The sequence below is a fragment of the Clarias gariepinus genome, chromosome 21 (assembly GCF_024256425.1).
Source record: "Clarias gariepinus isolate MV-2021 ecotype Netherlands chromosome 21, CGAR_prim_01v2, whole genome shotgun sequence".
NCBI lineage: Eukaryota > Metazoa > Chordata > Actinopteri > Siluriformes > Clariidae > Clarias > Clarias gariepinus.
In genome coordinates, this window is record NC_071120.1 from 19,568,722 (window position 1) to 19,591,659 (window position 22,938).

At 37.1% G+C, this 22,938-nt stretch overlaps 1 protein-coding gene across 1 annotated transcript in view; it reads left to right on the forward strand.

Moving 5' to 3' along the window:
- Positions 1 to 22,938, forward strand: part of gc (GC vitamin D binding protein) — a 44,463-nt gene that overhangs the window by 18,487 nt on the left and 3,038 nt on the right. The window contains exons 5-10 of the mRNA XM_053481405.1: positions 4,601 to 4,733; positions 9,540 to 9,628; positions 13,975 to 14,101; positions 14,422 to 14,615; positions 19,111 to 19,240; positions 20,900 to 20,994. Of these exons, the coding sequence (XP_053337380.1) occupies positions 4,601 to 4,733; positions 9,540 to 9,628; positions 13,975 to 14,101; positions 14,422 to 14,615; positions 19,111 to 19,240; positions 20,900 to 20,994 (768 nt within the window). The remainder of the gene's footprint in view (positions 1 to 4,600; positions 4,734 to 9,539; positions 9,629 to 13,974; positions 14,102 to 14,421; positions 14,616 to 19,110; positions 19,241 to 20,899; positions 20,995 to 22,938) is intronic.

Sequence of the window (22,938 nt, forward strand, 5' to 3'; positions counted from 1 at the left end):
AGACCAGATTTGAGGCAGATGTCGTTATCACCAAAGATCATTTCTAGAATTTAACACAGTTACAAACTAAACTAAGTGCTAAGAAAAACAAATCTTTTATAATACATGTGCCCTAACTATTGCAAGATGCTATCCTATTAATATGGGCCAACATTTCTAAAGAATGCTTTCAGCACCTTGTTGAATCAACGCCACGTAGAATTAGGGCAGTTCTGAAGGCGAAAGGGGGTCAAACACCGTATTAGTATGGTGTTCCTAATAATCCTTTAAGTGAGTGTGTGTATATATATATAAATTGGAAAAGTGAATGACAAGGGTGAAAGTGATTTGTTATTATTTTCCACTGGGATTTTTTACACTGACTTCATGTCATGTCTATGTCTTGCCCAATGTTTCATCATGCAATGCTATATGCAATAAATTTCAATTTCCTTCAACAGCCACATGAATTTTAACGCTGGCATTTAATTTAATAAAAGTTGAGCTCGACTGGTTATTTTTATTATCACAAAATAAATATATATATGGATTTACATACTGAAGACCTCATGACTTTTTAGTTAAATTCTAGAGGTTATTTAATATATTTAAAAAGTTTCCTCTTTGTAATTTTTTTTTTCCCATTAATTGTTCAGTATTGAGTGTTTAAATACTTTTCCCCCTGCTTCCATCATATTCCGAGCCCTGGAATATGGCCATGACATCAGAGACGTAAAAACTCCATAGATATGATAACCTGCTCTTTTAGGTCATCTGACTTCCTTTTATTGCCACATGACATTGCTGAGTGCCAGGCAGAGCAGAGGGCCTGGTTCCTTCGTTGACCACATTTCTTTGGAGAAGTTTAGAGTTTCCCAATCTCCCACCAGGTTTTATTAATGCTTTGAACAGTTCTTTACCCAATTCAGCTATTTTCTTTCATTTTCTTAGCTTTATGTCCCTTCTGAAATAGCTTTTGTTTTTTCCCAGGCACTGTATCAACCTTCAAATCTGATTTAAAATGAGAAATGAGATATATTTAACAGTAATAACGAAATCACTCATGAAAAACTTCCATTCATTCTCTTTTTTATTATTATCAGTTTGAGATGAAGGTTCAGTGTGATGATTATGAGGCCATCAGAATCAGAATCATCCATCTCAATCAAAATTATTTTATTAAATATATTGGTACTCCCTAAGGATATCTAACGGTTTCAGCTTATTACCTAACATCACCTTCCACATAATATTACTTCTGAAAGAAAAACAAAAAGATTTTCTGTACGGATACAGTCCTGCTATAACAGATAGGTTTTATATTTCTTATATACTTTATATTTTTGAAAATTTTTATATTTTGTTCTATTTTCTTATAGTTAAGCTATTTATTTCTTGTTTTCTTTTCTATTTCACTTTCTTATTCCTTGTTAATTGTTTTTTTAATTTTTAAGGTCACAGGCGGTCATTTAAGCATTTCGTATTGTGTATGACTGTGTATGTGACAAAATTTGAATTTAAACAATTCATTCATCTTCTATACCGCTTTATCCTGTAGAGTACACCCTACAGTAGACAGGGTGCCAATTCATCGCAGGGCACACACACACACATTCACACACTACAGGACAATTTGGTAAGGCCAATAAGCCTAATCTGCATGTCTTTGGACTGTGAAAGAAAAGCGTTGTACCCAGAGGAAACCCACTAAGCACGGGGAGAGCATGCAAACTCCATGCACAAAGACCCTAGGAGGGAATTGAACCTGCAGCCAGGAGGTGCAAGGCAACTGTGCTACTTGCTACCACCTTGCTACTTGCTACTTAGAATATTTCTAAAAAAAAAATAACAATGAGTTGCTAAAATGGTGCAGGAAACATCCTTGGGAACGTTTAAACCATGTAGTCACTGGCCTCAAGGGATAACATTTGGCGGTAACATTTTAAGCTATTTTAAACAACGTTTGGGTGTAAAACCTCCTACAGATATTCAGCATCATGTGCAGTAACTGGCATATTTATTATATTTTTACTTGTGGGAAAAAAAATTATTCACACTTCCATTACATTTGACAGTAATATATGCAGAAATGTATCTTGTCTATCAGATGCAAACAAACATGTTTTGTTCTTGCTTTACCATCGGCAGGCAATTATATAGAGACACCGCTCACTGCATTATAGGTTCTATTGTTAATGCAATTACAGTACGTACCATACATATCACAGAAAATCGATGCTGCACAGTGCATTCCACTAGAGTTATGGTGCAAGTAATTAATAATGCATATATTAAAAACAAACAAATATTTCTACTGTAGCTATCTATTTACAATCTATCCTCTGTGTGGCTCTTGAGAACAATTAGTACACACAAAAATCTCATTAACTAGATTCCCCCGTACACACATTTCGCAGACAAAATCATTTACAATCATTATTTGTAAATCACCCAGAACACACCTGCTAAATGTGCAGACAATTTATCAGATGATATAAATTACACATGTAATGTACAGCACTGTAGTGTAATAAATCAGGCCCATGAATTTAGTTCCACATTATTAACACTGCATTAGACGGCTGCTCCATGTTTATAGTGTTCTTTGTTGTACTCTACATAATGTGATGTCTATTTTAATTTGAGTGCATTGTCTATATACTCTTATTCAATTGTGGATTTACAGCTGCACAAGCCTGAAAGAGTTTTTTTTATCTTGTCTTGTCATTCAAGTGATTTTTCTTATTTATCTGTTGATTTAAAACTTACAATCTAATACAGTTGTTTTGCATGGATGCCATTTATAGATTTTTTGCTTATCGACATTTTTCTAGACATTTCTGTTATACTGAGGACAAGGCAATAAGGGCAGCACATTGCATCCTTAAATACATGGGCTGTATACACGATGCACACCACTGTCCTATATGCCAGCACCTTACTGGTCCTCATCGCTCTGACATCCTATATAGTATTATGTAGTATGCCTGTTGGGACTTGAATGTGTATGACTTGTCTCTCACATCCAAAAATGTTAATTCAAAGCTATAATTTTTCGATTTGCTTCATGGAACGAACTAGTTTTGTACGTCTTGCCCCGAATTACTTACTAAAAACACACAACAATCAGATGTCCATTGTCTACATATACACGCTTAATAAAAACCATTAGCTCAACAACAAGCTTAAAGTGAGGCAGCATTTTGCGTTAAGCATTTTAAGGTTACAGACTATAGATAATAGGCACATTATCAATGATGGTCAGAAAAGTTCAAAGTCTATTAAGGTCAAAAAAGAAACAGGAGCAAGTGAAGACGTCAGCATGAAACAATAATGTGATTTGTGAATTTGTCATTTTGATTTGTGATCCAGAATTTAAAATTAATGACATATTATTAAGCATTATGTAAAACATGTTTGGTTTGGAGTAATGTCGACTAAATTCTAAATATGTATGATTATGATGATTATATTTAAAGCTCTCTGAATGCAGAAAACAAAAAGGCCTCAACCCACACAATACAGTGAGCCATGGTGTGCCACGTAGCCCTTCCACAAAACATTATTATATATTTTCTGGCAAAGAGCTAATGAACTAAGAATTTTCATAAAACAGCGCACACACACAAACATTATATATATATATATATATATAAAAGCAATTATCTAAAAATTCTTATTGTTAAAGAATCTTCTTCTTCTTTGTCTTTGAGCTGTTTCCTTCCTGGGGTCGCCACTGCCTCCATCTAACCCTATCCTCTGCATCCTCTTCTCTTACAACAACTAACTTCATGTCTTCTCTCACTACATCAATAAATCTCCTCTTTGGCCTTCCTCTAGACCTCCTGCCTGGCAGTTCCAACCTCAGCATCCTTCTACCGATATATTCACAATCTCTTCTCTGAACATGTCCAAACCACCTCAATCTGGCCTTGACTGACTTTATCTCCAAAACATCTAACGTGGGTTGTCCCTCTGATGAACTCATTCTTGATGCTATCCATCTTTGTCACTCCCAAAGAAAACCTCAACATCTTCAGCTCTGCTACCTCTAGGGTTAGGGATAGGGTTACCTAGGGTCATTCACAATTCGCATCATTAATTTGGCAAATGTTTTACGTCGGATGCCCTTCCTGACACAACCCTCTGCATTATCCAGACTTGGAACTGGCACAAGGAGACACTATATTGCGCCCCCCGTGGTTGCATTTGATTACAACATATATTAATATTTTATAGTCTTGGCTTATTAGCTGTGGTGGTGTTGACCTTGAAATAGTCCCTTTGGACTTCAGAACATTATAGTCTACTCAAAATTCCCAGAACTCACTGACTTTAATCTCTGAATTCTGACGTTATTCTTTGATGGTTTAAGAAAAAGGTTAGCATTCTGAGACTAACGTCTGAACTCAAATAAATTGCTTATGGCAGCCCTAATCCTCTTCTGTTCAAAACATTGGCTGACATCAAATAAAAGGTATAAAGACAAAATATGAGAAAAGAAAAAAATTGCACCACTCTACGGCTCTGCACCAAATGTCCAATTTGTTTTTCTCATTTAAATGCTGCTACGGTACACATTTGCTGTAGTTAATTTCCACTTTCTCTCTTTGCTCGATAGGTATGTATACGAGTTTTCCCGAAGATACAGGAATATCCCAGCAGGATTTGTTCTAAATGTCTCTCAAAATCACGTGAGGATGGCAGAGAACTGCTGTAAGCCCGATGCATCAAAACCCTGCTTTTTCAAAGAGGTACTGTAAAAAAACAAAGCTTTACTCATCTTTTTTGCCTAGTTTCAGGATATTATAAAGATTAAAATGGTCTTAATAAACAGCCTCAGTTAACCCACAACCAGATCTTTTACTCTTCCTAAAGTTGAACTGAGATGATAGTATAATAATGGAAACATTTTGACCATTTTTTTTTGTTAGTTTCCTTATCTGGAAGAAAAAGATCATGTTCTCATTAACAGTTTTGACTTTCCTTTTGTTATTGCTTACAGTATTTAGACCCTCAAAGTCCAAAAGTTTAAAACTTTAAAAAAAACAAAAAACATCACAGTGTATTTGATTGTGAGCATTTAAATAAACAAATAAAAAGAATTTGGTCCATAGGCCAATATTGGGTAATTTCACACATGTATGGTTTTTTTTTTTACTCATTTACTTTTAATTAAAAAGTTTACTGTCCCAAAATCTGAGCACTGCACACCAATGACCTAATGTATAGTACTGTAAGTATAAAGAATCTCACCCACAAAACATTACTAAATGTTACTAAATTACTAGTAAAATTATCACCTTGCAGCTGTTATTAATAATTGGAGCAATTAAAATAGCTCAACACAACTAATATAACAAGTGGTTTCTCCAAATTCACCACCAACGGCCCCTTTCTGACATGTGTCAAATGTGTTTTCTCATATTTTTCTAAACATTCCCAGAAATACAGTAGGAAGCCTATTTTGTAATTTCAAAGTGAAAATTTTGGATGGCTTCCTCATTGTTTTACAAAGTAAAAAGAATTGGCCCCCCTGTTGTTAGGGATGCTCCTAACAGCACTTGCGTTTTTATGTGGACAAAGATATTTTTAAAACATAGGTTGTGTGGACAGAATTATTTAAATAAATAAAGTACAAAAATCTTAGATTAAAAAAAAAAAAAAAAAACTGGACATGCCGGAAGTGTCCTGGAGACATAAAGTTTGTGGAAGCATGGCAGACGGCAGCCAATCACACCCTCTGGAGAGCAAATGGCATGCTACAGTCTGCTCTTGTCTTTGGCAGTTGAGACAGAATTCCAGATAGTGATGGAGCAGGTGAGGACGGACTCAGGGATTCAGGTGTAGAAATGCACCATCACTGACTGTGGCAGGTAGAACCTCTTGAGCTGCCGCAGGAAGGACATCAGCTGCTGTACCTACTTGGTTAGGGTGCCAATGTTAATCTTCCACTTGAGGTCCTGGCTGATGATAGTACCCCAGAAGAGGAAGGACCCCACAATACTGATTAAACCCAATCAGGATGGTGCCATCTGCAAGTTTCAAGAGCTTAATGGATTGATAAGTTGAGGTGCAGCTGTTTGTTTACAGGCACACTAGAAGAGGGGAACAGCTCTGTGGAGAACCAGTGCTAATTGAAAGGGGGGGCGGGGGGGTTCCCACCTGCTTCCTGAGTATAAGTAAGTCTATGAACCACCTGCAGATGTCTGGCATGTTCAGCTGTGAGATTGTTGTCTCTGTAAGCAAACTGTATGGAGTCCAGGAGTGGGTTTGTAATGACTTTAAGATAGATCAGCTCAAGGCACTCAAATAACTTCATTTCTACAGAGGTCAGTACAATAGTTCTGCAGCCATTGAGCCCTGTGACCCTTGGATTTTGGGAACAGGGATAATAGTGAAAGATTTGAAACGGGCTGGAGCATGGCATGTCTTTAGAGAAAAGTTAAGAATTTCAGTGAATACAGGAGAGACCTAGTCAGCACAGTGCTTCAGCACGGAGGGAGTCTGGGCCAGCTGCCGTGCATGGATTTTGTAACTTGAACAGCATGTTAATATACCTCTCCCGAATAGTGAGTTTTGATGTGCCTCTAATAACGAACTGAACTCCATGTTAACTTAAACACATCTCCTGTTTTATTGAACTTCCAGCCACCTAACACACACACTGTCTGACTGCTATTATGGGTTTCCTTTTCAATCTGGTTCCTCTTAAGGTTTCCTCGCCAGGGAGAATCTGATCATTTTAATTCATACACATTTTATACTCATTTGCATTATTTTCTTTTGATTCTGTAAAACAGTTTTGCGACAATGACCGTTGTTAAAAGCGCTATTGCAAATAAAATTAATTGAATGTGTGAGGAGGAGAGGGGTCTCTGAGTTAAGCAGTTGAAAATTGACCTAGAACTCAGCTAAAGTGAAGGAGCAGAAACTGGAGAACGGGAGTGAATGGCAGTCATCATGTGTGGGACCATGTTTTTGTCTTTCAAGATGATAGAGGAATGCATTTAGGAAGCTGAATAAATGCGTCATGGTCATGAATGAAGTAGGGGGTTTTAGGCTTGTAATTTGTGATCGGTCTGAGGACGTTCCAGAGTCATTAACTAAAGAAACGTTTTTAAAGCTTTTTAGAGTACAGCTTGATAGACCTTTTGAAACCCGTGTTTGGACCTGGCCTATTCCCTACTTAAAGTATTATTATTATTTTTTCAACCTAAGCTTGCTGAGTTTAGCTAGAATTTAAGCTTGAATGGTCACCGCCATTTTTATGTCTCTAGCCTGAGATCCTGAGCCCAGAGAACTTTCTCGCGCAGAATTGCCCTTTATTTTTCTGCATTCATTTCCTTTGTATTCTGTGTCCCAGTCCCAGACACCGAAAACCACGATGCAGCCACCACTGGGTTAGACTATAGGGTTGGTTTTTAATAAGGTCATGTGCAGTTTAGTGCATTTGACTTTATGGCTGCCCACACTACAATACCATAGAGGCCAAAGTGGTAGAGTGCTGCAGTGAAGCCTGTCCCATATAAACAAGGGAACTCAGGATCTCTTGGGTTTTTGGTTACCTGTCTGACCAAGGCTCTTGAGTGCTCTTTTAATGCTGCAGAAATGTGTGTGTGTGAGACAATGAATTCAACACTCGTGGACTCGAGTTAAGTTGTAGAAACATCTCAAGGACCATTGATAGGAGTAGGCTGCACCCGATCTTAACTGCAAGTGTCATAATTAGTCTAAATACTTATGTAAATGGGATAGGTCAGTCTTATTTAATTCCTTAAAGGTAGCAATCAGTTATCATAAACTCCAGTAATAACATCTGAAAGCTGAGAGGGTAGTAACAAAACCCTTCTTGCATGCATTTTATTTTTTTTTATATTTTTTTCCCCAATGTGATCTTGTTTATCTGTATACTAACAACTCCACCTAATGACATTTTTATTATGTCTTATACAAATTTAATATAACGATAAACACCTTTTTGCTTTTTTACAGAACAGTAGCCTGTAGCTATTTTTTATACAATCTGGGACACCATTCAATAGATTAAAATAAAAATTTATGCAAAATTTATATTAAAAAAAGGTGTCTTCTCTTAACATTTACTGTGTGAGAGATGACCTTGCTGATGCTGAGATTAGAATTCAGTCAGAAATGACCACCTTTTTGAACCAGATGATAAGTCTACCACACTGGTTATCAAAAAAAAGCTTACTGCTCTTGCATCTCTAGATATACTTCTAGACTCATCCAGGTTGAGTTCTTATATACTCATGGCAAAGATATCTTCTGTCTAGAATTGGGAATCATTGGGAAGACGGGAATCATTGGGGAAGACGATGATTGGGAAGACGGGAATCAAGCCTGGCCGATTCCCGGCCAGGCTTGATTCCCATCTCTGTGTGCATGGAGTTTGCATGTCCTCCCCGTGCTTGGTGGGTTTCCTCCGGGTACTGTGAAATAATAAATACAATGTTCACCATGGCCTCCAAGTTAAACTACAGGTCCCTAGGTAGACTACGAGATAACAAGATAGATGAATGGATTCTGTCACAAAAATCAATGACAGGACACAGATTAAGTTGCAAAAATGTGAAGCTTTATTAATAAAATTAAAACAAGCAGAAATAATAAAAAAAAAAAAACAGAATAGGGATGAATTAGCAAAGCAAACCCGACAGCAGGACAAGAACTCAACCAAGACAAGCTCTTCATGAATTGGCAAACCCCCCTGGGAAAATAAAATGCCAAGCAACTGATAGAAAATGCTGGACTTAAATAAGCTGATGATTACAATACAAGGCTTGTGTAAAACAGCCAGAACTGGGAATTAAACAACAGAAGAAGAAAATGTCCAAAAAGTGTGCCATCTGGTGGCTTGGTGAGGAATTGACCAGGAGCACTTGGCAAAGCGCCTAATATTGCAAGTTTTAGGCCTCTCTTTATCATTTGTCTTATGTATGTAATTAGATTGATGGCTTTTATTTCAATACCTTAAGCTTATTTTATGGAATATGGAAGCATGGAATATGCTGGGTCGTCTTCTCGTCCATAGCATATAGTAAGGAGTTGACCTGTGTATCTGTAAATCTGTAAATTAATACATCAGTATTTTTTTCTTTATTCTAAAGGGTTTCAAGAACATTTATTAAAATATTAGACTAGTTTCTAAAACAACAGGGAATATAATAGACACAGTGCACGCAATTATTTGTATCTGTAGTTCAAAACAGAAAAAAAAATTACTCTACCTAAGCCAAGATTTGGAAAAAGCAGTGTGTCATGTGTCCAAATTGGCGATAGAAAGGGGGACAGTTGCAGTGAATGCTTTTTTGTTGGAAATAAAGTTGAAAAAAAAGTATAGATTTAAAGCACTTGTTTGAGAGACAGGCACAAGGTCAAGCTATAGATTTATGATGCATCCTGGAGTTAGGGATTGGAGATAAGAAGTTTAATGCAGGTTCTAACATGGACATGCCATAGTGATGATATTGATTATAAAGGTGACAGTTCTAAATGAGAAATAAAAATAACTGGAAACAATGTTTTTCTATTTGCAGAGGTTTCAACAGAGGAGCACAGCCAATTTCCTGAAGTTTCTCTCCAACATGTGTAACAATGAAGTCAATTTGAAGTCTCACAAGACTGGGTAAATCCAACTTTCAGTTGAATCCAGGAAAAATCATTGCTTATACATTACAGTGGTCTTTTATAGTTCTCACCATTGCAATAGTTTGGTTGTTTTAGTTTAGTTCTGGTTGAAAATTAACATTTAAAATTATGGAAATTGAATGGTGGAATGAAAAATTGCTCGACCTTTAGTGAAAGTTAGAAAAAGAAAAATGAGAAGAATGAGAAGAATATCTGCGTTTCTATTGCAGTGAGGATTTGCAGCAAAATTCCTACCTGGCCTGTGAGACATGTCGATTATTTGCCACCACTATACAATGACACGCCAGGGTCGACACTCCATTGCTCCTCTTTTACTTTTTACAGTTTACTACATATATTGTGCTAAGAGTAAGTAGACCTAAACAGAACATAATAAGGTATAAACAATGTTTACTGAATAGAATATTTCCTTTAAGCACGCACGGCATAAACAGTCCAGAAGAAAAGCCAGTCTAGCAAGACAGACACACTAGAGAAAAATGCACTGCACGCTAGCACATCACCTTAACCTTAAGTGTTACTGGCTGCTTTTAAACTTGAAGAGGAGAAAAGAAAAATGGACCTGCTGTTCTTGCAGTTCAAATGTGAACATTGACACAAACTTTAACAAGAGAGGGAGTTGGTTGTGATTAACCTTGGTTCAAGTGTCACAATTGTACATACACTCATCATGAACATGGCAATATTAAGCTTGCAATGAACTTGTCTTTTTCTAAGAAAGAAATATGCATGCAATATTAGTGCACCCTTTTTTTTGTGTGTGTGTGTGTGTGTGTGTGTGTGTGTGTGTGTGTGTGTGTGTGTGCAAAAACATAATAAAAATCATTTTATTGTAGTGGGTCTCAAGCCTTTGGGTGAACAACCCAAGTTGCCATTATTTATTTAACCGTGTGGCTTCATGTGGGCAATACTAAGTAAGTACCCACAAGATTCAATAGCTTGTTCCATCTTTAACTTGAAGTAATTATTTCTTGTATGACTTTCAGTCTCTTACATTTTTGTAAGAGACTTTCAGTTCATTGAGGTTTTTGGACATATGAATATGCACAGCTCTCTCATCATGCCAAAGCATATCAATTGGGTTGAGGTCTGAACCTTAATTATTTTATTTTTCAGTCATTTTGATGTAGATTTACTGGTGTGCTTTGGATCCTTGGATTATCCTGATGCATGACACATTTGCCTCTAACATATACAAGAGGTAAACAGAGACTTGTAGCTGCAAAAACAAGCCCAAATCATCCCCCTTCCACCCCTGTGGGAAGTGATGGTGGGAAAAACCATGTTTCTACTGAAATGCTTTTTGGTTTTTGCCAAACATGGCACTGGGCATTGAAGCCAAACAACTCCAGGTTTTTTTTATAAGATAATCAATTAAGGGCTGATGATTAGCGACACCTGACTACAATTTACCCGCTTAAATCCTGTGAAAGCATTCAGGATGTATTTAGTATTGGCCATTTTTTTTTTCTTTTTTGACTTATATTTTTTGTTAAATAAATAACGGCACTGTGAAGAAAGTTACATGTTTTTAAGGTTGTATTTCCCTTAGTACATTCCACCTTCAGCAGAGGCATAACTGCTCATAACGTCCCACTCATTATTTTGATTTCATTTAAGGCACAGGTTTAAGTTCTGTCTGGCTGGAGAGACATATAGACAGAAATCTTTCTGAGACTGGTTTCAAATCTTTCTTATATATATATATAGTATATGAACACAAAACACTCCATATAATTGTCTATTCAAAATCTTATGTACATGTAATGTAATCGGGTGAGTTGTGCCCCTACAAAAGAATTTGAAACCAAACATTTGGACATGTCTGGTTTTTTTATTATTATTACTGTTTCTGTGAAACTATTTAATAATAAAGAAATGCTCTGACTCAGATGTCTAGCCATCACAATTTGCCCTTTGTCAAAGTTGTTCAGCTCCTTACACTTGACCATATTTTTCTGCTTTCAACAACATCAATTTCAAGAACTGACTGTTCACTTGTTGCCTAATATAGCCCACTCCTTGACAGGTACCACTGTAACAAAATAATCAATGTTATTCACTTTATCTTGCAGTGGATTTAAGGTTATGGCTGATTGGTGAAAATGTATTTATAACGCAATTTTTTTACATTAGTCAAGATAATTAAAAAAATGTCTTTAAAAAAAGTTATAGTTTGTGTCTATACAAATGTGTCCAAACATGATGGAGTATAATGGCATTGTCATCTGTCACCCCAGGGACGGGGGTTTAACTCTTGATCTGTCTGTCTAGAGTTAACTTGTTCTCCCCTTCCTTGGTAGGGTTTTTTTGGGTACTCTGGTCCAACGACATGAAACATAGGTTGGTCAGCATTTCCAAATTGTCCATAGCATATGAATCAATGAAATAAAAATCTGAAAACTGTGGTGTGCATTTGTGTTCAGGTATCAATTAGTCAACTAATTAGTCAATAGAGTCCACCTGTATGTAATTTATTCTCTGTATAAATACAGGTGTTCTTTGAAGGCCGTAGAGGTTTGTTAGAGAATATTAATTCAGCAAACAAAATCATGAAGCCCAAGGAACACACCAGACAGGTCAGGGATAAAGTTGTGGCTAAGTTTAAATCAAGGGTAGGTTATAAAAAGAAATATCCCAAGCTGTTAACATCTTACAGAACACTGTTCATTCATCCATCCATCACGGAACCTCTAGTCCAACTAGGGACCATGTAGACCAATGGTGATGACTGTATTTTTCTCATTTGTATATTCCTGATAAGGTCTGGTCACAATCCATCATCCGAAAATAAGAAAAAGTATGGCACAATTGCAAACCTACCAAGACATGACCATCCACCTAAACTGACAGGCTAGGCAAGAAGAGCATTAATCAAAGAAGCAGCCAGGAGACCTCTGAAGGTAACTCTGGAAGAGCTGCAGACATCCCCAGCTCAGATGAGAGAATCTGCACACAGGGCAACTATTAGTTGTGTGCACTCCACAACTCTGGCCTTTATAGAAGAGTGGCAAGAAGAAAAGCATTGCTAAAAGAAGCCATAAGAAGTCTTGTTTGCAGCTTGTGACAAGCCATGTAGGTACACATGTAGGTACTCAAGAAGGTGCTCTGGTCAAATAAAAACCAAAATTGAACTTTGTCGTAAATGCAACTAACACTGCATATCACCCTAAACACACTATTCCCACCATGAAACATGTTGGCGGCAGCATCATGTAGTAGGGATGCTTTGCTTAAGCAGGGGCAGGGAAGCTGGTCAGGGTTTAAGGGAAGATAAATGGAGCCAAGTACAGGGCAGAAAACCTGTTTAAGTCTGCAAAAGACTTGAGACTGAGGTGGATATTCACCTTCCAACAGGACAATGACCCTAAACATACAGCCAAGGGAATGGTTAAAGAATAGATCAAAGCATATGTATATGTAAGAATGGCTTAGTCAAAGTCCAGCCATAAATCCAGTTAAGAATCTGTGACAGGATTTGGAAAAATGCTGTTTACAAATGCTTTCCATACAATCAGATTGAGCTTGAGCTATTTTGCAAAGAAGAATGGGCAAAAATGTCACTCTCTAGATGTACAAATCTGGTACATACACCAAAAGACTTGAAGCTGTAATTGCAGCGAAAGGTGGTTCTACAAATATTAAGTCAGGGGGACTGAAAACAAATGCACACCACACTCTTCATATTTTTATTTGTAAAAAAAATTTGAAAAGCATGTACTGTATAATTTTCCTTCCACTTCACAATTATCTGCCACTTTGTGTTTTGGTTTATTAAATAAAATCCAAATAAAATACATTTACACTTGTGGTTGTAACATGACAAAATGTGAAAAAATTCAAGGGGTATTTTTTCATTTATTTATTTTTTATTTTATACATTTATTTATTTAAGGGTAACTTTTGCAAGGCACTGTGGATAATTACTAGATCTATGGAAATGTTACTTGTTTATTTTCTCACCTTTTAGCCAGTATCTGAAAAGTCTGAATACAAGCAACACCATCTGTGACCGGAATCATGCAAAAGTACATCTGACACATCTTAGTGTCGAGTGTGGCCTTCATTTTAATCTAATTGCTGCTAGCTAATTTGGGGTTGTCTCTAAGCGTATGTGTACGGACGTAGCCGGAATGCATTTAGTCGCTCTATGACGTTGCAAGAGCGTCAGTGCCTGAATCATCAGTGGCTGGTTTCACATGTCTTGCAGGAAGCGTATCACCCTTGAATACAGGGGAAATAGTGGACTTCATAAACGGGTAGGGTTTAGCCAATTGCTTGGAACTGTAAGAAAAAAAAATATCACTTGCCTTATCATTTTAGGCTGACTGCATATTTTGGAAGGCTCTTAAGAGTACCATTCGAAGAAGCATTGGCTATTTCTAAGCAGTTTCAGTCTGGGCTTGCAAAATGCTGTTTGCAACCACAACCTCAATGTGTCACTGAAGAGGTAAGGTGAAAAAGAGTACACTCACACTCCCAAATACAATAACAATGCAATTATTATTATTATTATTTTTAAAAATTATTAATTCTGTCCTAAAGATATTGTTGGGCCTTGCAGAGTATGATCTACCGTATGTTAAATTTCTTTAAGGGTTTGAATGTTGAACACAGAAAAGCCAATACTTTAGTGCAATACTTTAGTGCAATCTTTAGAATTTCTAATTTACCAAATTGTTATGTATTATTGCTAACTATTTAATTTGTTAATATAAATGTGACCTTACCTTAGTTGCCAGACTAATATTCTGTCTTAACCTGTGTTAGTTTATCAGCTTTCAAAGGGTCCTCTGTAAGGATGGTGGCAACGTATCTACGGAACTGCAAAGATGCTGTAACAAAGACCCTCTGGATGCTGTCACCTGCATGGATAGCGTAAAAAAACATCCTGTCATCTCTTCAGATCTGCAGATCCACTCGGCACAGCTCTGCGAGGAAGCCCGACCAGATAGCACAGAGAGGTGTTCATTTCAACATTTATTCTACAATGCATTTTATATATATATATATATATATATATATATATATATATATACGTGTGTGTGTGTGTGTGCGCGCGCGTGCATGCGTGTGTGTGAACTACAGGTGCGCAGGAATGTGTGAATAATTTATAGGATTTATTTATTCAGTAATAAATACCTTACTAGGTATCTGGTCAGGGCCATGATGGATTCCATGTTTATTTTGGTCTACATAATTTGGAATACAGAATAAACTTAGTATGTTAGAAAACATCATGTGTATGTGCAAAGAAAATATAATGTAAAAGTCTCATGCATATCTCTAGTTTACGTATGAACTTTAATGATATTGCTGACCTTGAGGAGTTGTCAGAGCAAGAATGCATTCCCCATGTGCTTTCTAGAGTTTCCTTTAAAAAAAGACAGAGAAAGAAAGAAAAAAAGAAAGAAAGAAAGAAAGAAAGAAAGTAAGGATGATAACCGATTCTGGTTCATGTCACACTCCATACTGGGTAAAGTCCAAAGACATATCAAAATGCATTGCATTACTTATGTAAACAATTACAAGCAAAACCCTAACTGTTCTGATGAGTATTTGTGATATCACATGCCATAAAAATGCTCATAGGGCTACAGGTCATTTCTATTTTCTATTTGTGGCATTCGCCACGCAAACGTACCCAGAGCTACATTTATCTTATTTATCTCTGTTGATTTCTCTCCCGCATTTTCAGCTATTTTTGTTTCTCTTTTTATCCTCACTCGACCCATTTTTAAATGTTTGCAGACTCAGAGGGACAATTAGGACCCATCTGTGTGAGGTTCGCTGTAATATTCCAAAATCTGGTGAATAGATTAGTGGGTACACAAAGAGTCAAAGCATAGACAGAATTGCAGGCCAAGTCATAATTATTGAGAAAAGAAAAAGATTCAAAACTAAAATAAAAAATCAGACTTGATTATAATCCTCAAGCCTTCCGGACAGATTGATTGGAACTCTTTGTTTGTTTGTTTTTTTACTTTGTGTGCTTATATACTGTGTGTTATAAAAATGAGCTGAATGTGAATGAAGACTGGGTTAGTATTCAGGAGATGGCGGAGAGGGGAATCGATGGGAGTTGAAGCAAAGTATAATAACATCAATATGTCATTGTGTTGTGTCAACTTGACATTAAACTGGTCGCAGCAGTCCTTATGACAACCAAATGTTGGAAAATATGTATATATAACGTATGTATATATTATTAGCATTTTCATTATTATTATTATTATTATTATTATTATTATTATATTAGTGTTGTATGTTATCCTGGAAAATTCCACTGATGGCACTATGGTACTGATCTTGCATTACTTCATGAGCATCCCTTCTTACCCTGACAGAAGTTCCATAGTTCCAGCAATTTCCATTTTTCACCCTTCTGAAATACATGAACATCTTTTCCATAACCACAAGATCTGTATTCTGATAAAAATCTACTCACTTCATCAGTCAGGCCTAGAACAATCCGTACCACTGCAGGAACTTTCTATCAAAGAGCCTAAGGCATTTGCTTATTTAAATCCAAACTTTTATTTGGGACTTTTATTTTGGTACATTTAGTTAAGTTGACATGAAAGCTACTGCAAGTATCATGTGGTGCTGTAAATACTGCTTTTAAGTAAAGTGTTACCATCTATACTCATGGTATTTGCAGCATATGTTATTATTTATTTATTTATTTATTTATGACATATTTCTAAAATATATTAACGAATGCATAAATGACTCTGGATGCTTAAGTAACTTAATTCTGCTTATTTAAGACCAGGTTATGGTTCTATTTTGTATGCACAGTATTCAACATAAAAAAAAAAAGAACCCAAATATCGTCTCATTTTTACCACAATTTAAATTCCCCTCCAGAACTTTATAACAAAAAAAACAAACAAAAAAAAAATCCTTTAACTGAAAACCTTTCATTACTCCAAGTTTTAGTGGGACTTTCACATTATTATCAAAATTAGCAAAAGTTATCTTTACCGAGCCCCATTCAGTGCTCTTTTTCATCTCTGTTTCAGTGTCTGAACGTCTCTGCTCAGTTTTGCACCTTAGCCTGGCACACAGTGCTTAGTACAAAGATGCACAGTAGGCTATGACGTGCTGCACACAGCTGATAAATTAGCTCGTGTGCATGGGTGGACAAGAAAGGAAGAGGCCATGCCGAGAGGATGTCAGCTTCCCAGAGAGGCGATGATTCATTTATTCTAGATTGTAATTAAGTGGTCCTCTCTACATGGCTTACCTTCTATAGTGGAAAAGGAGAAACAGCCTGAGCCCTTAATTTTATCAAGGCATATTTAGAGTCATGTAGTGTTTCTAGACAAGCTCGTGCACTGTATAGTGTAAGTGTTGTCTGAAGAGCAATCATGATTTTAAATATATTTGTTTGTTAGTATTGAAAGGATTTTCAGATTACTACAATTACTACAATAAGTTACAGGCTAGGATCAGATCATTTTTGGGAGAGCCCTTATTCCTTGGTGCCAACAATGAGCATTTATTCATTTGTTCAATTACTAAGTTCAATCAGTAAGTGCTTTATCTTAGTTAGGGTCATGGTGGACCACTGGGTGAAAAGCAGGATGATTTATTGTTTATTTACTCTACACCATTCAGGCATGTCACTAGCACCTCCGCCAGGTGAACTGAACATCTTTAAATCACAGACTGCTAAGTAGGGGCTAGCAGGCAAAGAGTTCAAGATTGTTGATTTGGCCTCCAAATTCTTCAGATCTCAGTTAAGCTTGCTGGACAAGAAGATCCCACTGGACAACCAACAGCACCCAAAAGATCTGCTGCCAACATACTAGTGCTAGACAGCCCCTCATACCCCAAGGCCTTGTGGAATCATACAGGGGGAACCTACGCAACATTGGGCATAATGTTTTGGGGTTAAATTTGATGGCTGTTGTAGGTGTATGTATTGATGTCATTTAAATACCATCATTTAGACAGTACCTACCGACCATCTTTGGACAGTTTGGACAGTATCCGACATGCAGAGAGACATATTTGCAGAGAAACACATTGTAAACTAGAAATAAAGGGTGGTGATGGCTCAGTGTGTTGAGGCTCTGAGTTACTGATCGGAAGGTCAGCGGTTCAAGCCCCTGCTCCACCAGGTTCCTGCTGTTGGGTTCTTTAGCAAGGCCCTTAATCCTGTCTGCTCCTGGGGTGCTGTATAATGGCTCACCCCATTCTGACCCCAGCCTACTAACAAGATATGGGATATGTGAAAAATAAACTGTGCTATAATGTTTATGTGATGAATGAAGGCTGAACTTATATATACATATATAATATTGGCCACTTCCACTTCATTGGGTACGTATTAGTAGTACTGAGTTGGACCTCCATTTGCCTTAAGAACTGCTTTAATTCTGTCATACTGTAGATGCAACAAGGTTATGAAAACATTTCCTTGAGATTTTATGTCCATATTGACATGATAACATGTTGCTACAGTTTTGTCGGCTGCCATAACGCGAAAGAAACCAATTTGAGCTGATTTTAGCTTTGTGACACTATCCTGTGGTCATAAAGGGATGGACGTGGTCTGCAACAATACTCGGAGTGTGCCAAGAAAAAATCCCCCAAACCATTATACCAGGAAGAGCCTGAACCATTGATATAAGACAGGATGGATCCATGCTTTCCTGTTGTTTATGCCAAATGCATCCCATCTGAATGTCACAGGAGAAATTGAGAAGAGTCAGACCAGGCAATAATTTCCCAATTTTTTCTAATGACCACTTTTGCTGAGCCTATGTGATTTGTAGCTTCAGGTTCCTGTCATCAGCTGACATGAGTGTGATCTGCTGCTGTAGCCCATCTGCTTCAAGGTTCGACGAGAAGCTCTTTGGCATACTTCAGGTTTGACAAGATGTTATTTGAGTTACTATTGTCCTTCTATCAGCTCAAACCAGTCTGGCCATTCTCATCTGACCTCTGGCATCAACAAGACATTTTTTTTTACCTGAACACTGAATATTTTCTCTTTTTTAGACCATTCTCTGTAAACTCTAGAGATGATTGTATGTGAAGATCCCAGTAGATCAGCAGTTTCAGAAATACTCACACCAGCCCATCTGGCACGAACAACCATGTCACATTAAAAGACACTTAAATCACCTTTTATGATACCCAGTTTGAACTTTAGCAGCTCATCTTAAGCATGCCTAAATGCATTGAATTGCTGCCATTTGTTTTGGTGATTAGATGTTTGCAATAAAAAGCAGTTGAATAGGCATACCCAATGAAGTGGCTGGTAAGTGTATATATTAATAGTGTGTTTAAGGAGAGTTCCTTTCACCCCAGGTCTTCATGGACATAAAGCCTAAAATTACTGTAAATAACAATAAATATATTTAAGCATTTGAAGCAAATATGAGCCATTGTTGTTGTATGTTTGGAGCATCTATAACCTCTGTATGTCTGTCCATCTGTTTCCAGATATCTGTTCCAGATTGGGGTGAAGCATGTGTCAGTCTCATTGCCTGTACTGACAACTATTCAGGATGTGATGAGAAGCACAGTGGCAGCCTGCTGCACAGACACTAATGACATCACAGCATGTTTAAAGGTAGGAACCAGCAATCAACTTGTTGATATGTGTTTAAAGAAAGAATTAACAGCAGCAGCACTTCTAGACTCAATGACAAGAACACAGGCAGCATTCAAAAACAGAAATGATGTGATTAGCTTGTGATAGCAAAAGAAAAGGAAAGAAAATAGCCAGTGAATTAAGATGCTTTCATGTGCCACAACACAAGTGTTCATCCCTTTTTAGCAGAGGTTGCAATTGTATGACAGCATCTCTGACCAGCAGTCCAGAGGAGCAAACTTGACCTTGTATGTGTTATTGTATGTAGTGAGTCCATAGCCTGTATAAAAAGACCTAGACGGGCCTCCAGTGACATTACCCATAGTTTTCTGAAAAAGAGTTTTAAAGCTCAAATATGAGAGCTCTTCTCATTGCCATCTTGGCAGGAGCTGACTCTGCCTAAACCCCAGTTAATCCCTAAATGGAGAAATGAGCAGAATGAATAGAGCCGGGCTGCTTTAAAAAAATCTGCAGAATTCTGCCTACAGGTCCAAAATCAGGCACCACAGATCCAGACAGAATTGGTACATGGTGGCTAAAATGAGATTGATACAGTAAGTCCCCAACTTACGAACATTCGAGTTATGCATTTCTGCAGATATGAACGAACTGCGGATCTACAGTTTTTATACAGAACATTCGTAGATGTGAAAAAATCGCAAAATAAATACCAATATTAACAATTATATACAATATTTTCAGTGTGTAAATGAATGTATAAAATGTCTGGTATATTGCATGTTTGCGTGTGGGGGTGTGGGAGAAATTAATCAGTCTGGGAGCACGATGATAGAAAATAGCTGTCCTGTAAAGCTCTCCGGATGGTAAATAATCCTAATTTCAGGGTTCACTGTCCAATACAGGTCTGAGACAAAAAAGCTTTCGTTCAAGCGTCATGTAAACACCATGTAGTGTTATCTTCCGTCAATGTCTTCCCATTCCCCCTTTAAATGCGATCAGCTGACATCACTGCATCAATTCCTCTCGTGATTTGGAGGCGAAGTCCAACGAGAGTACAGTATGATGTTGAACCAAAACACAGAATCCAATTTTATTTCAGACTCCAGCAACCTCTGTGATTAGCTCTTAATAAATATTCGAAAAAAAATTATGTACAAGTCAATGTACAAGGCAGGTCTGTTTAGCATGGTTAGGGCTAGTTTGCACAAGTACCACAGCTTCTGAACCTTTACCTCTTTCTTAAATGTCACAACATTTATTGTGATTACACATTAGTTTTTTTGTTTTGTTTTGTTTCTTTGCAACTACGCCTATGAGCACTTAAGCCAGACAGAGTGACAACACACAATTGGGAATCATTAGAACGCATTTAATTAAATCTGAATATTGGTGCCAGAGGGTAAACAAGAATAATTTGCATGCATATGAGGAGCTTTTGCAGGTCCATCAAGTATGCTTTTTTTTCTTCAAGATTTATTTTTTTCACCTACAAAAAGTACACTTTTACTCATGAATTCATGACAAGGTGCCAAGAACTGTATTATCCAACTGTACAGTCTGTGTCAGCATTCAGCACTGAGGTCTCCAAAATGTAGTCTTATTATTTCTGCCATTTCAAAAGCCTGGATGTCACACTGACCAAAGAAGTTGTTTCTTTTCAACTTTCTTGTTTTGCAGGACAGTAAATTGGAGAAAGCAGCAATGCTAGTGTCAAGGATTGACAACTTCTGTTCACAGTATTTTCAACTGGAGTTTCCAGCATTCAAAACAAAGTGAGACTTAAATCATGTAACCTCTGTGCTGTGCAATATAAAGAAGTCTGCTTCCAACGACATGCTTCCTCTGTTATAGTTTTATAACATCTATTGCATTTTTTTAAGAAAATGAAAAATAAACATACCATCAGCCAACTGTCATTCAACATATGTTTTCTGCCCACTATGAGAATTTAACAGCTTTCATAGAAAATAAGCCACTAACACTAAAGAAACATGTTCCTTAAATAAATAATATATATTTAGCTAGCACTGCAAGAACTTTATCCTGAGATTGTTGGCTATGATGTTTTAAAGCAACTACCAAAATGTTGATGCGGCTGATAACAAATACAGGTAGTCCCCGACTTATGAACATTCAAGTTCCACAGATACGAACAAATTGCGGAAGTAGCTGAGGTGTATTGTACAAAAATAGACACTGCAGTGTATTGTATGTGTGTGTGTGTGAGGGTGCGGGAGAAATGTGTCGGCCTCACTTGTTTCAATAAATCAGTCCTCAAGCAAGATGATAGAAAATGGCTGTCCTGTGAAGCTGTCCTGATAGTAAATAATCCTAATTCCGAAGAGAGAGAGAGAGATGTTAATTTTACTTGAGTTTTCCACTTTCTTTCGTTGAGGATTTTTCGGAATTAGGATTATTAAAAATCCTACAAAAAAAAAAGCTCATCCTAGTCCTCCCCTGTCGGGGTTGATTCTTTTCAAAGGTTAAGAACAGGTTAATTATTTACATTTTTACTTTATATTTTCTATTAATTATTTTTATTTAAATATTTTTGGGTTGTGGGACAAATCATTGTGGTTTCCATTATTTCCTATGGGGAAATTTGCTGTGAAACAAAATGGCACTCAGGAATCCCCCTTGTGATTTAAAGGCGCAGAGACAACACTGAGATTTCCTTAGACTATGGTTTTTGGCCATATGATGGCAGTGTTGGGAAAGGTAACAGATTTAGTCAAGTGGATTGGTATGCTTTATATATTGTACATTTGCGTTAAAGGCATATACCTACCTTAGACTCATGTTGTCCGACTTACGAACAGATCTGACTTACGAACGTGGTTCTGGAAAGGAACTCGTTCATAAGCAGAGGAGACCCTGTATGGTAATTTTAATTATCCCTTTCCAACTGGGCACTTTGCAAGCACTGTCGCCTTGCACCTCTAGATCTCTAGGGTCATGGAATTTGCATGATCTCCCTGTGCTTGATGGGTTTCCTCCGGGTACTCCGGTTTCCTCCCACAGTCCAAAGACATGTAGATTAGGCTAACTGGCATTCTCAAAATGCCTGTAGTTTGTGAATGGGTGTGTTAGTGTGTGTGGCATGTGATGGATCAGCACCCTGTCCAGGGGGTTCCCCCCTCTTGTGCCCCAAGTCTCTTGGTATAGGCTCCAGGCCCCCACGATTCTGTATCCTGGATAGAGCGGTATAGATGATGAGATAAAACGAAAGTTTCCAACTGAGAGAAACCATTTACATCAAGCTCATATTAAAAACTGTTCGAAATGTAAACTAAAGATGAAGTAAATGTGTGTTTTCAAAGGGTTGTATAAATTAAAATGTTTTACAGATTCTGTTGTTTCAGCTTACGTGGAACCATTATCAAAAAAGGAAAAAAAAAATTTATTTATTTATTTATTTAATGAAAGAACATTGTCAAAACACTATTAGTGGTTTAAAATGTTTTTATTTCATCTCCAACGGAGGTTTGGCAATTTTAATAAATTTTCATACATGCCTTTGATCATAATTTGTTTGTGCGATCACTGTTCCCAAAGTAACTTTCAGGCTTAGCACTTCAAATCACAATGCAGGTGCAAAATGTAATCCATTTTCACAATTAGAAACAAGGGTCTTCACTTGCACATGTAATAAGGCAATTACACAAAACAGGAAAGATGTTCTAGTAAATCAGCATGCACATATTTTACAGGCCTTA